At 49.3% G+C, this 17296-nt stretch overlaps 1 protein-coding gene across 1 annotated transcript in view; it reads left to right on the top strand.

Moving 5' to 3' along the window:
* The window catches only part of ATP5F1A (ATP synthase F1 subunit alpha), a 57679-nt gene extending 42506 nt beyond the window's left edge, over positions 1-15173 (top strand). The window contains exons 11-12 of the mRNA XM_078674747.1: positions 7491-7641; positions 14940-15173. Of these exons, the coding sequence (XP_078530873.1) occupies positions 7491-7641; positions 14940-15021 (233 nt within the window). The 3' untranslated portion in view covers positions 15022-15173. The remainder of the gene's footprint in view (positions 1-7490; positions 7642-14939) is intronic.
* The last annotated feature ends 2123 nt before the right edge of the window (positions 15174-17296 follow it).

Below are 17296 nucleotides of genomic sequence, written 5' to 3'. Positions count from 1 at the left end.
GTCTTTTACAGCATTAGCAGGTAGAGGGTCTGTGAGGTGATTAGAGGGCTTCAAGGTGCAGAGCAGTTTGCGGATTGCTTCTTCCGAGTAGGTATCGAAGTACAGCCAAGATGCCTTGTTTTTAGGTTGAGTGTAAGACATTCTGGTGTTGTTGGGGAATCGACTTACATCCAAGATGAGGTCATTTCTTATGTTGTCAGTCTTTAGCTTAAAGAAAGCAGAGAAGGCTTCACAGTGTGGGGTGTCGCTTGTTGTGCTGTTTGATTGTAGGGGTTGAGTCTTTGTTTGGGTCTTGATTAGTTCGAACAGCTTTCTTGGCCTGTTTTTTGCTTGATCCAACTGACGGCTGAAAAAGTCCGCCTTTGTGCGCTTTATTTTCCTGAAGTAGGCGTTTCTTTTGTTCTTAAGCCTTTTGAGGTGCAGTGCTGAAGGGTCCGATCTCCAGGTGCGCTCTGCCATTCGCATAGTACGCCTGTCGTCATTGAGTCTATCATCATACCAGGGGTTAGAAGTTTTGGTGGAGACTCTCTTCAGTTGAAGTGGGGCGACTTCATTGACTACTGTGTTCATAGAGTCAAGGTAGTGGTCCATCAGTGTTTGAACATCCGAGGCACCTGAAGGGGGAAGGAGGAGATTGCCGATGTGGGGAGGCAGGGTAGAGGGGTTAAGGTTCTTCATGTCCCTTTTCCAAGTTTTGGATTTGATTGGTTGAGCTGGGATAGGTTTCACTTTTTCATTGATAAAGAAGGTGATAATGTGGTGGTCAGACCAGTCGCAGGGTTGGATCGCCTCCAGTTGTGTGGAGTTCTCTTTGGCAATGATGAGATCGAGTATCGAGCCTTTGTCATGTGTTGGTCTATCGCATATTTGGGTGAGGTCAAGCGCATTAAGGAAAGTTTTGAGACTATTCACCACTGTGTCTTTCTGATCGTTCCAGTGAAGATTGAAGTCACCCAGGTAGACTTGGGTTGTCTGCCGACCGGCATTGGAAGTGATCATGTCCATGAGTTGTTGGGTGAATATGAGGTTGTCACCAGGCGGGTGATAGATGAGATGTAAAGCACAAGCTTGTTTGCCCTCGCTGGTGATGTCGAGGCAGAGGAGTTCACTGGAGGGGAAGGCGGGAGGGGTGATTTTAGTAACGGAGAGGTTGCTCCTAAACATGCATGCAATTCCCCCGCCCGTCTTGCCAGGGGACCTGTCCAGCCTAATGATGTTATAATTGGGGGGGACTAGTATGTCCATAATCGGGGTAGAGGCTTCAGTAAGCCACGTTTCCGTTAGAATGGCTAGGTCCAGATCCCTAGCTAAGACGAGATCAGCGATGTCGGAGGAGTGGCCCTGGGCCGATCTGCAAGTGAGTAGGATGCATTTGAGTTTGAGAGAGAAGGGTGGTCGAGCTTTCTAGTGTGAGGGGGACTTTTCTGAGGTTGTTAGGGACGGAACCTCTATTATTGAGTGTTGGGAGCCTCAGAGGGTTTGTAAGAATTGTGGGTATGGGGATGTGTACGTTGGATATGTGTTTTTCCGGACCTGGGCCATAGGAGCGCAGTAGAGAGCATAATTCACGGTCCGACAATGGGTTGAGGGCACGCGGTGGGCGTTAGTGCGAACGGGGATAGTCGGCCAGCGCGGGTGTCGTTGGAGGCGAGGGTATGTAGGGAGGGTGCGTCGTTTGTAGGGTAGAGGGATGGTGGGAGGTAGACTGAGCTGGGAGGAGAGAAGCTCTTTGATTGCGTGGACATCTTTTTTGATTTGTAGCATAACCTCTTTGACTTGCTGGAGGGTGGATAGTCTGATCAGGGGGTGTATTGGGGATGGGGTTAGTGATGAGAGCCATTGGAGAATCGTTGAGTAGTGAGTTGGAGAGCAGGCAGGGTATCGAGGGGGTGGATATGCTAGCGTTGTCGGAGGGTTCTGCAGTGCCAAAGAGTGGGATGGCATTCAACGTGGGGGCCTTTTTGTGGGCGAGGGGTGTGGGTGAAGTAGGAGAAATGGGCGGTAGGTGGGAGGCATAGGTAGTGCCGTCAGTGGGAGACGGTGTCGGTGGGTAAAAGAGTGAGTGAAGGCTGGAGACAGTGGGGGAGACAGGAGGGTAGTGGGGGCTGAGAATAGGAGGTGGGAGAGAGGGGGATGCTAAGGTAAAGGAGACGGTATGTTCTGTATCTTTTGTTGGGAGGGTGAGAGTGTCTTTGGCAGGAGTGGGGAGGGAGCTGGGGAGGGAGAGGTGTCCGCCGTGGGGGGGATGGGAGTGGGGGGTGGATAAACTCCAAATGGTGGTGTGTTCAGATGGCGGCGTGTGGGTGAGGGTTATTGTGTCAGGTGTAAGAGGCTCGTGGGTGGGAGTGGGGAGGGAGTTGGGGGAGGGAGAGGGGTCTGCCGTGGGGGGGAAGGGAGGAGGGGGTGGATACCCCCCGGGCGATGGTGTGTTCAGATGGTGGCGTGTTGTGAGTGGGAGTTGTTAAGTCAAGTGGGAGAGGTATGGACGGGGTGTGAGAGGGGGTACGAGGGGTCCTGTTAGAGGGGCGGCTAGTATATGATGTGGAGACGTTTGTGACTGTTCTTGGGGAGTGTGGGGCGTTAACCGCAGGTGGGTCGTTTACTGGGGTGCTAGGGGTATAGGTGTTGTAGGTGGGGGCTGCGACGTCAGGGATGGTAGTGCTGGTGGAGTTCTGGGTGGGGGTCCGCAGCTTGGAGAGGTGTTCTTTGAACTTGGGGAACATGTTGTCTAGCAGTTCCAGGTTCTTATCCGTGGATTGAATTAGGACAATCCCGTTATTGTAGATGTAATGGTAGTCCTGCCAGGGAAGAGGCGGGAAGGTGTGGTAGAGAGAGTTAGGCCATGAGTTGTTTTCCTGGTGGTGGAGACGGTGAGTAGGGATAGGAACACTTTTCTCCATTGGGCTCTGCGTGAGGTGTGGAAGATGATGTCAGTATTCAGGGCTCCATTGCCCGGAGAGAAGTAGGTGTCGGCAAAGGGTGTTTCAGGGTGCGATCTCAAGAAGTTATGTTTAAAACGTTTAGTGGCTTTTTTGGTGAGTGTGGGAGGGTAGATAATTCTAAAAGTGTGCGTGCCGTTGGGCTCCATTATAGAAAGGCTGTGATGTTGGGTATAGGAGAGTGGACGACAATAAAACTGTCAGCCGCTAATTACAGTGTAAAGGAGTGACACTTGAGGGTGACCAATGTGTAAGAGGTAGAAGTCAGTGCAATCCAGGGACAACAGTGCCTAAGGTGCAGCTTACACAATGTGTCCAATATGCGAGGTAGCAGTCAGCTTACACCATGTACATAATATGAGAGGTAGAACCGGTTAGGTGGAGTCACATTTACACATCAGAATGTCCGAGGTAATAGTGGTGTAGTCGAGGTGTAGAAGGTGGCTGGGTGCAGCTTACATGACTAGACGAAGTGAATAAGGTAGTAATACTAATCGGTGCAGCATCGTGAGGTGTCTTACATCGAAGAACCCACACATAAATGAGGTAGCGAACAGTGAGTGATAGGGATAAGGGAGATATAGGTGCAGCTTACCGCATATATAGTATGAGAATAGCGCTAGATTATTGAGTTGCTGAGTCCGATAAATGTGCAAGCAATTTACAGCAATAGCAAATACGACAGTAGAATATGAGAATATGAGGTAGCAATCAGTGCACTGTCAGCGAGTAAAAGTGAAGATGGGTGTATATTGCCCAAGATGTAGGGTACCAGTGGTAGTATAGTACTGCACTAAAAGGCGGATCCTTATGCACATCAGGAGCTCTAGGTTACATAAAATGTAAAAATGTAAAATACAGTAGTAATAAGTGCCGCAGTAAAAGACAGACACTTAAAAACACAAAATAAAAGCCGCAGTAAAATACAGACACTTAGGAACACATAGGTTTAAATATAGGGCTAAGTGAGGACCTTGGTACCGATAGTGAGTAATAGTCGGCAGGACTAGTCCATGATGGCCGCCAGAGAGAGCAAGAATAGTGTTTAAAGATGGCCACCAAGTAGGGAGGATGTAGTCATTAGTCCTCTTTTAGTTGTTGCTGTTTAGGTGGCAGAGCAGTTTCACATTCAGTTCCGGCTGTCTCAGGGTCCTGCATACCAAGGGAGTCTTATCTCTAATTTGTTATCTGAAGAAGGGTTGCTGAGGGGCCTCGTGTGTTCAGGCGGGGGTAGAGTGTTCAGTTCAGTTTATGGCCCCGGCCATTTTGAAGACAATAAGTTTTATTTTATACAAGATGAATCAATAAGAGGGGCGGCACACGTAACTTATCCAACAAAAGTATTGGGGCACAAACAATACCTTAGTCAGCCTTCACTTAGGCGTGTTCTCTGCACGTCCAGCCGCCGGGGCAAATATGACCTTATTTGCCAGCGTTTGCGTAACACCAGCAGTGGAGCCCAGATCGAAAGGCTCACCGGCCGTCACTGCTCCAGAGTATTGCATTCACGCAGCCCTTCCCAAAGATAAGCGTGAGCGTGCACAGGTTCCGGCAGTTCAGGGCAGACCTTAAGGGCATATTCTTCCTCCATGCCTGGCTCGCCCTTAGACGCTTGATGACCGGTGTGTTAGGGGTGTGTGAGGGAGAGCCGTGTCAGATCCCTACGTCCTCACCCCCACTCCTAGGACGATGGCGGTTGCAGACGGAGGACGAGCTCCCCTTCCCCTTGCCGGGACACGCCGCTCACAACCCGCGGGGATCCGTCAGGTGAGCCCAGCCTCTCGCCCGCTCTCCGCCAGTCCGCCCGTCCTGCAGCTCCCCGACCAGGTGTCGACGCAGAGAGGCGCCGGGGACAGACCAGCCGAGCTGGATTTTGGCAAGCTCCGCGAAGTCTAGCCCCTCAATGCCTGCAGGGGTGGAAGCGTGGCGGAGACACTCTTCTCGGGTCTGCCAGGACCCCGGTGTGCCCTCGGGTCCGTTTCAGCCACGGGCGTCCCTCTCGTGAGCAGCCCAGCGTTCGGCAAGCGGTGCGGGACCCCAGAGAAGCCGCCACAGCCTCCTCAGCTCCGGCGGAGATGGACCTGGTCACGGCGATCTCAGCGGTGGAGTCCTCACCGGTCCGGTGCGGTCGCGGGAGCCAAGCGAAGCCTCCACGGGAACCCGGACTCCAACTACTCCGATGTCCAGCGTCGAGCAGCAGCCCTCTCCACAGCTCGCTACACCATCCAGGGCTCCGCTGCGGTTTCTGGTGAGTATTTTTCAATCCAGTTACTTGCAGTAAAACCTGTTACTTGCATTAAATCCAGTTACTTGTTTTAGCCCTGCGCAGATGGGTGCTGTCCGGGATAAATCCATAAAGGGATCCCAGGCACTAGGAGCTCCGGACTGGAGCTCTTACCAGGCGGCCATCTTGGCGCCACAGTGACTCGGATACTCTTGAGTATGGCTGAAGAACAGACTTAAGGGCCGTCTTTAATTTGTAAAAGTTTAAGTGCCAGGGCTGTAAAGCTCCAATGACCTCGTTAGGTTATTTGAGCTTTCAGTACCCTTACCGGCGCTTCCAAAGACCGCAGACTACAACTTCTAACTACCCTACCCCTAAAATTGTGACACGATTCCTGGCCCCAAACCTTGGGCAGCAGGTATCTGTCTCTTTTAATATTTGTTGAATTAAACACCTGTGGTGCTCATCTCTAATCTGACCAACAGCGCCATTATGTGTCAGACTGTCATAACCGCTGGTGACTATTCAGTACCGGTGCGGAGCATGGGGAACCATCGGCTCAAATTAAGCACTGCTTAAATTTTTTTCCTGCATTCCACATAGTGCATGAAAGCACAAGCTTTGACATCAAAGGCCTTTATGGTGCTGGCAGAAGGACCATGTGCTCCTCAGTGGTGTCTGAGGCAGAAGGTGTACTTTGCATAACTTCTAAGGGGGTTGTAAATCTTCCCTCGGGCGGCTGCTGAGAACCACATGGCTTAATCCTTTGGAAAGTAAATTGGGCCTTAGCAAGCATTCCATTTGCGTTGTTTATAAATTCTGTCAGTTTCTTGAATGAAAAGTGTTTCAAAAAAAGAAACCATGCCACTTATAAAGATAAAAGACATTTAATTAACCTTATAGTTTTTAAATACCCCCATAGGATGCTTTTTTTATCCTCCATTATTTTGAAATGTATTCTTTTTTTAACCAACTTTGACCAGGTCAGCTGCCCGTCCCTCTAAATATAAAGGCGAAGCCTATTCGCATTTCCAATGCTCACTGATCCAAGAGCACTGTTCTATATCAAGTCTTCATTGTTTTTATGGACTTGCTTAGCTCTCTATCTCCTGTCGGACCTCTTCTTCCACTGGAGGGCATGCCTAGACAGTGTAGATGTCTACCTCCCCTCTACTACCAGTTGTAGCTTAATTGGTTTCACAAAAAAAGTATCTAGTTACATACACCCTATGCACATATTTAAATACAGGCTTTTTAATGTATTTTGTTGGTAGCATGTTACTTTTTTTATTTGAAAACCATACATTCGGGTAGTAGCAATCGTAGTTCTGTTTTAATATAGGTTGCCTAGATTGGCAGCGGTACCTAGTTGTAAACGTAGGTGTCTCATTTACTTCCAAAATTGATATAGTGAACTTTCGATTAATATTTAAGACTTGTTTTCCTCCAAAGGCCCATTGTCCACCAGATCATCGGCCTGTGCAATTGGTCGACAATATGGACAAAGCTAAGCATACACAGCATATGATTGACCAGGGCATCGCAGAAAGCCAGATACTGCACTCCACTAATGGAGAACGGTTAATAGTATTGGTGACATCCCATTCACAGAGTGAGAGGGGGAGAGGGGTTGGCCTAACGGCTAAGGCGCTCGACCTCGGACCTGGGGATCTGGGTTAGAGTCTCTGTAACGACGCCAAAAACCCCCTGGGCAAATCACTTAATCTCCACGTGCCTAAAAATGAAAGTGTGTCCTCATGTAACGTAACTGGTGCTATGTAAAGCGCTCTGATAACTGGTTCGGTTCTAGTTCGCGCTATATAAAACTGCAAAAAGAGTGCAGACCCTGTTCTTGCATGTTCCATAGCATACATCCAACACATTGCACTAAAGCGCAATATTATGGTATGGCGAAACATACACTTTTTTTTTTTTTCTTGAAAGTGGTACCTGCTCATTTAGCACCGGATAGTGCTGCAGAACCTGCATGGCTGGTATACCATGTGAATGGGTTCAGATTTTATGGTGGGTGGGGGCGATTTGCGGTGGTGTGAAAGTAAGTCATTTGAAACTGGATTGACCCTAAGCTTCCATTTAATGTCTATTGGCAGCCTATACATATGTGTAAAGAAGCTCATCTGTCTGAGAAATTAGGCCAGTATATTGGCTCCATGTTTTCTACATATTTTCATGTTTTATATTTAATAACTCTATGCAATTAATTTTTTTACATTTTAATTGTTTTTGAAGTCTTTTTTTTTCCTTTCTGCTGGGAAAGCGACAAATGGATGCACTTTTAACATTTTTGCAACTTTTTTTTTTTATAGTCCCTATGGCCATAGAGGAGCAGGTAACCGTAATCTATGCTGGTGTTAGAGGATACCTGGACAAATTGGAGCCTTCAAAGATCACAAAGTTTGAGAGTGCTTTTGTTGCTCACATCCGTAGCCAGCACCAGGAGCTTTTAGCCACTATCAGGTAATTGCGTGTGTGTGCGCGTGTGTTTTAATAAAAAAAATATATATATATATATGTATGTATATATATATATATATATATATATGTGTATGTATGTGTATATGTATATGTATATGTATATATGTGTGTATATGTATGTGTGTGTGTTTTAATTTTTTTAATTCTTGGTTTGCATTTTTCACAGTTCATTCCTTCATGGTGTAGTGGGCCCAGGAAGGTTGTATTGACTTAGAGCTAAGAGTTGTATTATTGGGTGTTTTTGTGGGTGTCTTTCCCAAGCCACATCTTTCAGAAGGGAAGTTGTGCCATGTGTCACTGGGAAAAATTAAGAATCCCAAAATCAGCTAAAAGCTTTTTTGCAGCGTGAATCTTTCTGGATTCACTATGCTGTGCATATTCCGCAATCTGGTGGTTGGGTACGGAATCGTAGTCTTTTTTTCTCTTTTCTCTTTGGTCGCAGCCCAGGTGGGTGTCGACGTCCTACCATTTGGTGTACCTTCGGTGACTGCGTGCTTCCGGCGGAAGCTACCACCCTTGGGCGCCATCTTCAGATTCTTTTTTCCGCCGATGGGTCTGGATCGTCGCGTGAAGCTCCAGAAGTTTAGGAGGAGAAAAGGAGGAAATACAGCAACTCTTCAACGGTAAAGACCTGAGAAGATCGGGAGAAGAGGACCATCAGAGAAGAGACGACGAAGAAAGGAAAGAACTTCGAGATCTTCGACGTCCTTGGAGGAATGTACACACGGGGCCCCCTGAGCGAGGGATGTACATAACACCTTTAAATTCTGCAAAAACTGCCACCACAAGTTCGCGCAGAAGGACCAGCACCTGGTCTGCAACCTCTGCCTGCCAATCGACCACGAAAGCAGAGACTGCAACGCCTGCTCCGTCTTCAAGCCGAAGACACTCCGAGTTCGAGAGAGCCAGAGGACAGCTCACCACACGATGCAGGGCAAGGGCAAGGGCCAGGCCCCCGATGCTTTACGAACTGGGCCGACGACTAGGACAACATCGCCGAAGGTCCAGATGACTTCACGGTTGCAGAGACCGATAAGAAAACGCCTGACAAGGTAGGAGAGTCTACGACCCCAAAATCCCCCACAGGGTCTCGAAAGCCAGAGGCAGACTCTCGAGTCAGAGCCCAGAGCCTCGAAAGGAGCACCGGCGCCGAAAACTTCGACGACCGAAGCTGCATCCTCCGAAAAAGAGCCCAGCGGATCCTTCGAGAAGGACTCCCGGAGGCCGAAGACCAGCGAAAAGCAAAGGTCATCGAAGCAAGCCCCCGAAAAAGGGCCTTCGACTTCGAAGGAAAAGGAGCCGAAGAAAGTTACTACGACGCCGCTGAAAAGAGCAGCGGAAACGCTCGACGACGAGCAGGCCGCAGAGAAAGAAAAGAAGGCTCGAGGCCGAAATGGAGAACATCCTTCAGAGAAAGAAGGACTTCGATGAAAAGATGAGAAGTTACAGGATCCCATCGTAGCCGGCACCGGCCGTCGCTGAGGTACAGGAACTCGAGGAGTTCGACGTCGAAGAGACGCTGAAAACTCCAGATCTCTCGGAGCACGAAGAGCAAGAAGACCTCTACTACACAGAAGGGGACTACGGGGAACAGCAGTCAAGATACGGCTCAGGTTCCTCGACGGCCCAAGACCAGGAATGGCAGGACATCGAGGCCGAAAACCCGGAAGAGGCTGTGGAAACATACCCCACGAGGCCTTCGCCACCGGATGACATTGGGGCATACAATGAGGTGGTCAGGAAGGCGGCAGCAGCTTATGAAGTTAAGCTGGAAGAGGAGAAGCCTAAAGCAGATTTCCTGCTGGAGACATTGCTCCCCATACAGACAAGAAGCCAGTTCTTGCCCATGCTCAAGAGTATCACAGACCAGGGGAAGGAAGCCTTCAAGGACCCGGCTACATGCAGATCAGTAACGCGGCGGGCGGAGAAGAAATACAAATTCTCCTCCCAGGACCCAGCTTACATCAAGGGATCCGTCACAGCAGATTCAATAATCGCTGCAGCGGCCAGAAAAAGGGCAAACGTCCCAACATCTGGACCTCCACCTGACCAGGAAAGCAGGAGGGTGGATCTAACTGGCAGGAAAATTGAGAGGAACGCCGCAATGCACTGGTGTATGGTGAACTCCAACGCCCTCCTGAATAGACATCAATACCAGCATTGGGAGGAGATGGGCCAATTGCTCAAGCACCTCCCGGAACAATACCGTGAGAGGGCATCGCACCTTGTGGAAGAGGGGAAAAGCATCGCTAACTCGTGCCTAAAGACAGCCTTGGATGGGGCAGAAACATCCAGCAGACTGATGGCTATAGGCATCACAGAAAGAAGGCAAGCCTGGCTCAGGATTTCAGGCTTCAAGGCGGAGGTGCAGAACAATATCCTGAACACACCCTTCAACGGTGAAACACTGTTCGGAGCCCCAGTTGATGAGAAGCTCACCCAACTGAAGGACAACGAGACGGCAAGGTCCATGGGGGCCCTGCAATTCAGGGGGATGAGGGGCACTCCTACACAGAGGCCGAACGGCAGAGGTGGAAGTCAGCGAGGAGATTCACACCAGAGCTTCCACCAGGGGCAACAGAGTGACAACCAAGGTCACCAGGGCAAGCAGATGCAAAGCTGGAACTACCAGTGCAGGGGCCAGTCCTTTCGATCAAGAGGAAATGGACGGGGCCAGAGAAGGAGAGGCGGTGAACAACCCCCCTCCGAGTGACTTCACACGGAAAAAGGTGCTCTCCCACTCGAACCCTCCGGGGGAGGAGCACGGGGTAACAAAGAGGAGAGGGCTACACGGACAAGACACAAAGGAACATGTGACGCCAGTACGAGGAAGATTGAGATTTTTTCTCCAGGATTGGAGAAAAAATAACAGACCAGTGGATACTCAACATTATGCAGTTCGGATACTGCACAGAGTTGGAAAAGAGACCACCAAACAGAAAGCCAAAGAAAAGAGAGCACTCGGGAAGAGATCTGCGATTACTGCAAGAGGAAGCTCAAGAACTCCTCCTCAAAGCGGCCATCGAACGGGTCCCTTTCAGAGAACGGAACAAGGGAGTGTACTCTAACTACTTCCTGGTGCCAAAAGTGGACGAAAGTCGAAGACCCATCCTGGACCTACGGTTCCTAAACAAATACGTAAAAATTCAAAATGCCGTCCCTACAAGAGGTCATCCCACAGATAAAGGCCGGGGACTTCTTGTCCACCATAGACCTCAGAGATGCGTACCTGCACATCCCCATGAACAGGCAGCACAAGCACATGCTAAGGTTCACAGTGAGCAAGGATCACTACCAATTCACGACCCTGGCATTCGGCCTAAAGTCCGCACCAAGGGTGTTCACCAAATGCCTCGCGGCAGTGGCCGCACATCTAAGAAGAAAGGGGATACACGTGTACCCCTACCTCGACGACTAGCTAGTAAAGGCAAGCTCTTACAGGACATGCAAAGATCATGCAGAACAGGTGACAAGAACGCTAGCAAGCCTGGGTTTCTCCATACACTGGGGAAAAATGCTTGATGGAACCAGAGCAAGTGAAAATCTTCCTGGGAGCTCAGATCGACACCGTCTAAAGCAGGGTGCTACCCAGCGAAAAGAGAACACTCAGCCTACTGAGGGAGAAACTTCACTACCAGAAGGGGCGAGCTCTGACAGTGAGGACTGTGAGCAAGATCTTGGGGATGATAGCATCATGCATACACCTGGTCCCCAATGTACGCCTACAAATGAGACCACTCCAAGAGTGGCTGCAACAGCAATGGTCACAAGCTACAGGAAGTTGGGAGGATCTAGTGGTTGTAACGCACAGGGTGCAGGAATAAATAAGGTGGTGGACCAAGGAAAGAATAACAGTAGGGAAACCCCTAACACCACCGGACCCAACAGTGACCATCACCACAGACTCATCCGAGAAGGGATGGGGCGCACACATGAACAGGCTCAAAGTGAGGGGTCTGTGGAGCCCTACAGATGCAGTCAGACATATCAATTACCTGGAATTGAAAACAGTGCTTCTAGCCCTCAAGGCTTTTCAGAAACACCTGTACAACCAGAAGGTGCTAATACAAACCGACAACACCACAACGATGTTTTACATAAACAAACAGGGGGAACTGAATCATTCTCTCTGTCAAGCTTGGCACAGGAAATCTGGAAATGGGCTATACCACTAAAAATAGACCTGCTAGCCATACACCTGCCAGGGAAGGACAATGTAGAAGCGGATTGGCTCAGCAGGCAGACTTCAGCGTCCCACGAGTGGGAACTCAATATTCAGGAAACGGAGACTATTCAGGAGATGGGGCACACCAACAATAGATCTGTTTGCAACACGCCGGAATGCAAAATGCCAATACTTTGCATCCAGGCAACCAGAGGCACTATCACAGGGGAATGCCCTATGGATAAGCTGGTCAAAAACAGTTGCCTACGCTTTTCCCCGATACCACTGATCCCCGGGGTTCTCAACAAATGCATGACTAGCAACATGACGCTCATCCTGGTGGTACCACAATGGGCCAGAAGTTCTATAAAAAAAAAAAGGACCTACTCTCCATGGAAAACGGAGAAGTTCTACACCCAGCCTCAACCTCTCAGCCTGGCTCCTGAGGACTTAGAGTTTGCACACCTAAAACTACCAGAGAGCACCCTGCGGGTGCTGCGAGAGGCAAGAAGGCCCAGCACACGCATGCTATGGGGAGAAATGGAAAAGATTCACTCAATGGTGTTGCAAGAAAAAACTCCATAGGAAACTGACCAGGGAATCCACGGTGCTAAGGTACCTCACGCACCTAATTAATGCTAAGCTAAGCTCATCCTCGCTGAGGGTGCACCTGGCAGCGATTGTGGCATACACAAGAGGAGAAACAGGGAGAAGCTTCTTTACATCCCAAGTGGTAAAACGATTCCTAGAAGGGGCTAAAAGAATAGCGCCACCAAAGAGAATGCCGCCACCGGCCTGGAACCTAAATGTGGTACTGACGGAGCTCATGAAAGCACCTTTCGAACCCATCCACAAAGCATCACTGCAAATGCTAACAATGAAGACTGCCTTTCTGGTAGCAATCACCTCGCTACGAAGGGTGAGCGAACTGCAGGCACTCACACTGCAGGAACCCTACATCCAGATACAGTGACAGGGTCGTGATGAGAACAGACCCTCACTTCATGCCAAAGGTGGTGTCAAGGTTCCACATGAATCAGAGTATTCCGATTCCTAGCTTCTTCTAAAACCCCACTACAAGCGCTGAGAGGTCGCTCCACACCCTAGACGCAAGAAGGGCTGTGATGCACTACATTGAAAGGACGAAGGGACACAGGAAAACAAAACCGTTCTTCATATCCTTCGCAAACAGTTACATGGGCAAAAAACACCATAGCTCGATGGATCGCACAGACAATACAATTCTGCCACTAACAAGCTTGCCAGGAATTAACAGGAGGGGCACAGGCCCACTCCACCAGGAAGAAAGGAGCAACAATTCCTTTCTGGCCAACACACCAATTCAGGACATATGCCTGGCGGCAACATGGGCTTCAGTGTACACGTTCACTAAGCACTATTGCGTGGAGGTACAAATGAACAAAGAAGCACAAGTAGGACAAAAGGTGCTTCAACATATATTTAACAACCAACGCTCATCTTCCACCCAGCCGCCACAAAAGTAACGAAAACCGCTACAAAATCTATGCACAGCATAGTGAATCCAGAAAGATTCACGCTGCCAAACTAATAGTTTCTTACCTGTCGGTGTAGTTTTGCAGCTTGAAGATCTTTCTGGATTCACAAGCGAACCCACACGCCTCCGCCAGAAAGATGAGGCTGGAGAAGGTGGAAACACATAGAAAAAGCAAGTTGTAGCTTACAAGATACGTGAAAAGAATTATGTTTAAAAAAAAAAACGATTAACAAACATAGCCATGGATTCACTACAAAGACAAACAAGGAAAAAAGAATCCGAAGATGGCGCCCAAGGGTGGTAGCTTCCGTCGGAAGCACGCCGACGTCACCGAAGGTACACCAAATGGTGGGACGTCGACGCCCACCTGGGCTACGACAAAAAAAACTACGATTCCGGACCCAACCAGCAGATTGCGGAATATGCACAGCATAGTGAATCCAGAAAGATCTTCAAGCTGCAAAACTACACCGACCGGTAAACTATTCGTTCTATGCAAGTTTTGCACTGAATTCGGACATCTGGAAGATGTGAGGGGGCATCAGAAGTGGGTGAATTTGCACAGAGGGACATTTGTTTTGAGGTGGTGGTGGTAGTAGTACCAAGTTCAGTTGTGACACAAACTATTTTGTCTTGTACTAGATTCCACTGCAAAAATATATTCTGGGTGGCTTGCTGGACATGCTTTTCAGAGACATTGCCCATAGTGTGGTGTCCTCGTGTGTCGTGTCATACGCTCTCGTCTGGAACTCGGAACACTTGGAGTGAAGAGTGTTCCGAGAGCTCCAGATGTAGCGGTTGGCTCAGGCTCATTTAGATGCAACTTGTACTTCCTCAAATAACCGTCTTTGCTACGTTTTGTGAAGGGGTGGGTGAATACAGCCAAGAAATGACACCAAGTGGCCGTCTGGGGGAGTCCATATCCAACAGTGAGAAGGCCTGTCAATTTGAAGTCTACACTGTTGTGTAGTGAGTTGAAGCTGATTGGCGGTTTTTTATAGTTCGTTTTGTAGAGGTCCTCCCTCACTGATTACGGCTGTTGTGAGTGGCAGTCCTTAGCTGCTAAGATGCAGGTCTTTTATAGAGGTATGCTGCTATGCCTTTAAGCAATGTGCCCGGTACAGATAGTCACACCGTGACCCTTGGAGCTGTGCCAGTGTCTTAGTAGAAAGAGATGAAACTCTTGTTTAGAGGCTGCCAAAAAGTAGGACTTCAATTAGTAAGCATAGTCCATCAAAGAGATGCAGGCATTAAAGACTTACAATAGCACTTATGTGATCCAAGTCGAGGCTAGTTCTTTATAGGCTCCAAACCTGGCAGATTGTGCCACCAAACATTGCAGATCATTCATTGGGGACACGACTAACGTTTCCGAAGGAACATTGACTCCATAGAGCAGGACCACCTCCTCATTTCATCAGTTCCTTAAAGGGCACAGTGGAGCCGAGGATCAATGGCTGGGAACAGATCCTTGAGGAACGCTTGGTTTACTGTTCTATTTAGCTGTATATTGTTGAAACTTGCAAGTATGCAGTTTATTTCTACAGATACCTGTTTAAGCGCTTCATAAATGTATCCCTTTTTTTATTTATTACCCAGGACCGAAGGAAAGATTTCAGAGCAGACTGATGCCCAGATGAAGCAGATTGTGGTGAACTTCCTGTCCACCTTCGAAGCATAACCATCCCACAGACTTAATTTTGGAATTGCCAGTCCTCTTGACACACTTTGAAATTGTACTCTGGTCCCATTCTCCATAAACTATTGAAGCATTTATGCTTTTGTTGTACATAAATGTCTCTAATTGAGAATAAATGTGTTCCATAAAAAGTGTTTATAATGGAATGCTACATTGGTTTGAATGATCTCTATTGGCATGCCTCCTATAGCCCATCTGAGTCAGTTATAACGACCATTTTTACAAAGTTTTTTAACTTTGAATTTAACAAAGTACTATTTGCAGCAGTTAGCAATATTAATACAGGTCACACCAGTAACAAATTAACAAAAAAACAAGCCAAGTGAATTGGAACCAAGTACAACAGGTGTGTTTTAGAGGCTGCCTCATGGGGATTCAGCTGCGTTCACTGTAGTGTTTAGGAACAACCCTCCAAGATTTTAAACCTTTATTGGATCTTTTAATCTGCTATCACCCCGACCTGGAAAGTTAGGCTAAGGACAAGAGAAAGTTCGAGGCATGTGGGCTGCTAAATTCATATCTTAGCATTAGATCGCCGCCTAGTGTTGGGTCCGGATGATCGCACATTGTTGTCCTGGAAGAGTCTTCGAAGTATCCTGAGATAGGTGGCTCCTCCCCTGGACTACAGTGCGCATGGGCATCGGCTCCATCCCCAGATTGTTTTTTTCCGCCATTGGGTTCGGATGCGGTCTCGACTTCTCTCTGTCGGAACCGAGTAAAACTAACTTTTTAAGGCCAAAAGGCCTTGTATTTATAGCGTCGGTATTGTTTGCGCACGGTCTCGAGTTCTTCCAACTCTTGGAGTCGGATTCAGCGGAGTTTTTTCACTCTTCGGACATCGAGGCCTTCTCATCGCGAAACGACCACGACTTTCCAGCATGGAGCGGAGTCCGTTTAAGTACTGTCCGCTCTGTGGGTCCAAGTACCCACATATAGACCTTCACCCGGTCTGTAACAAATGCCTTTCACCGGACCATGACGACGGCAAGTGCAAGGCTTGCGCACAATTCAGGTCGAAAAAGACTCTCAAGCTTCGGCGCGCGGTGCGCCTGGAGGCCAGACAAGCGGCCCCGGATCCAGAAAACATCTTCGGCGACCAAGAAGAAGATGAACAGGGTCATCTCCAAATCTCCCCACCCGAAACGGAGGTCGAGGCGGATCCGGTAGACGACGACGGAGTCGTGGATCAAGGCCTTGAATACGTCGACGAGGTAGGGGACGTCGAAGAGATTTATGGGGCCGCGGCAGATAGCTCAGGGGACGAGCTATGCCCCGAAGGTTTCGAAGATCACGATCGGGTCACGGGATCGCCGGTTGGCCTTACCCAAGACCCCGTACCGCAAGCCACAGCCCCGCCTTCAGGCCCGGCCACGGACATACTTGCTGGGCAGGCCGGATCGAAACCGAAACCTACGGTATCGACTACACCTAAAATGGCCGACCCGAAACCGAAACTTATGGACTCGAGCGTCCCTAAAATGGCGGCCGGCCCACAGAAAACTACTGCACCCGCCGCATCGGCTCCGTCGACCTCCGGTCCACAGAAGTCGAAGAAGTCGGTCGATTCCACAGGGTCAAAATCGGCGCCAGAGGAGGGATCCTCTAAGAAGGGTGGTCGGCACGGATCAACCGCTGCGACACCGTCTAAGCACGCCAAGGCCAGCGGCACGACTCCGGTTCCGACTGGGACTCCGTTCGTCGGTCGCGTAGTGGAGTCGGAGGCGACACAAGCACACGGATCGACGGCTGGCACATCTGCGCATCGATCCAAGGACTCTGGGTCGGCGGCAACCGCATCGGCGTCCAAGACTCAAAAGGGCCACCATGACGTCGGATCCGAGGGGAAGGTCAAGACATCCTCGTCAGCGCCAAAAGCCACTGTAACTGAAGTGTCCCCCATCGCCGCTTCGCTACAGAGAATCAGGGACAAGGCCGCTGCTACGTCGGCTCCGTTGCCGTCGCCTCAGACGCCGAAGGACACTCCGGCAAAGCCTAAGAGTAAGCTTCTCTTCCTTCTGCCGCCGAAAGAGGCTCCGAAGGCCTTTTCTACGAAATCGACGCCAAAGAAGTCGGATTCTTCTACGGCAGGGGTACCTTCAGGTCGAGAACTCGAATCAGAGGACGATTCTGAGCACTTCATCGACGCCAACACAGGCAAATTAACACTATACAAAAGGAGGATCACTTCGGAGCCTCTGGACTCCTATGTCATCCCACTAAAGAAGAAGAGGGTTCCTCAGGACGCTTCTTGCCTCAT

This window comes from Lissotriton helveticus, chromosome 2_1, assembly GCF_964261635.1.
Source record: "Lissotriton helveticus chromosome 2_1, aLisHel1.1, whole genome shotgun sequence".
NCBI classification, from domain to species: domain Eukaryota; kingdom Metazoa; phylum Chordata; class Amphibia; order Caudata; family Salamandridae; genus Lissotriton; species Lissotriton helveticus.
Note: the sequence above shows the minus strand (reverse complement) of the source record. Positions and strands in the feature narration are given on the sequence as shown.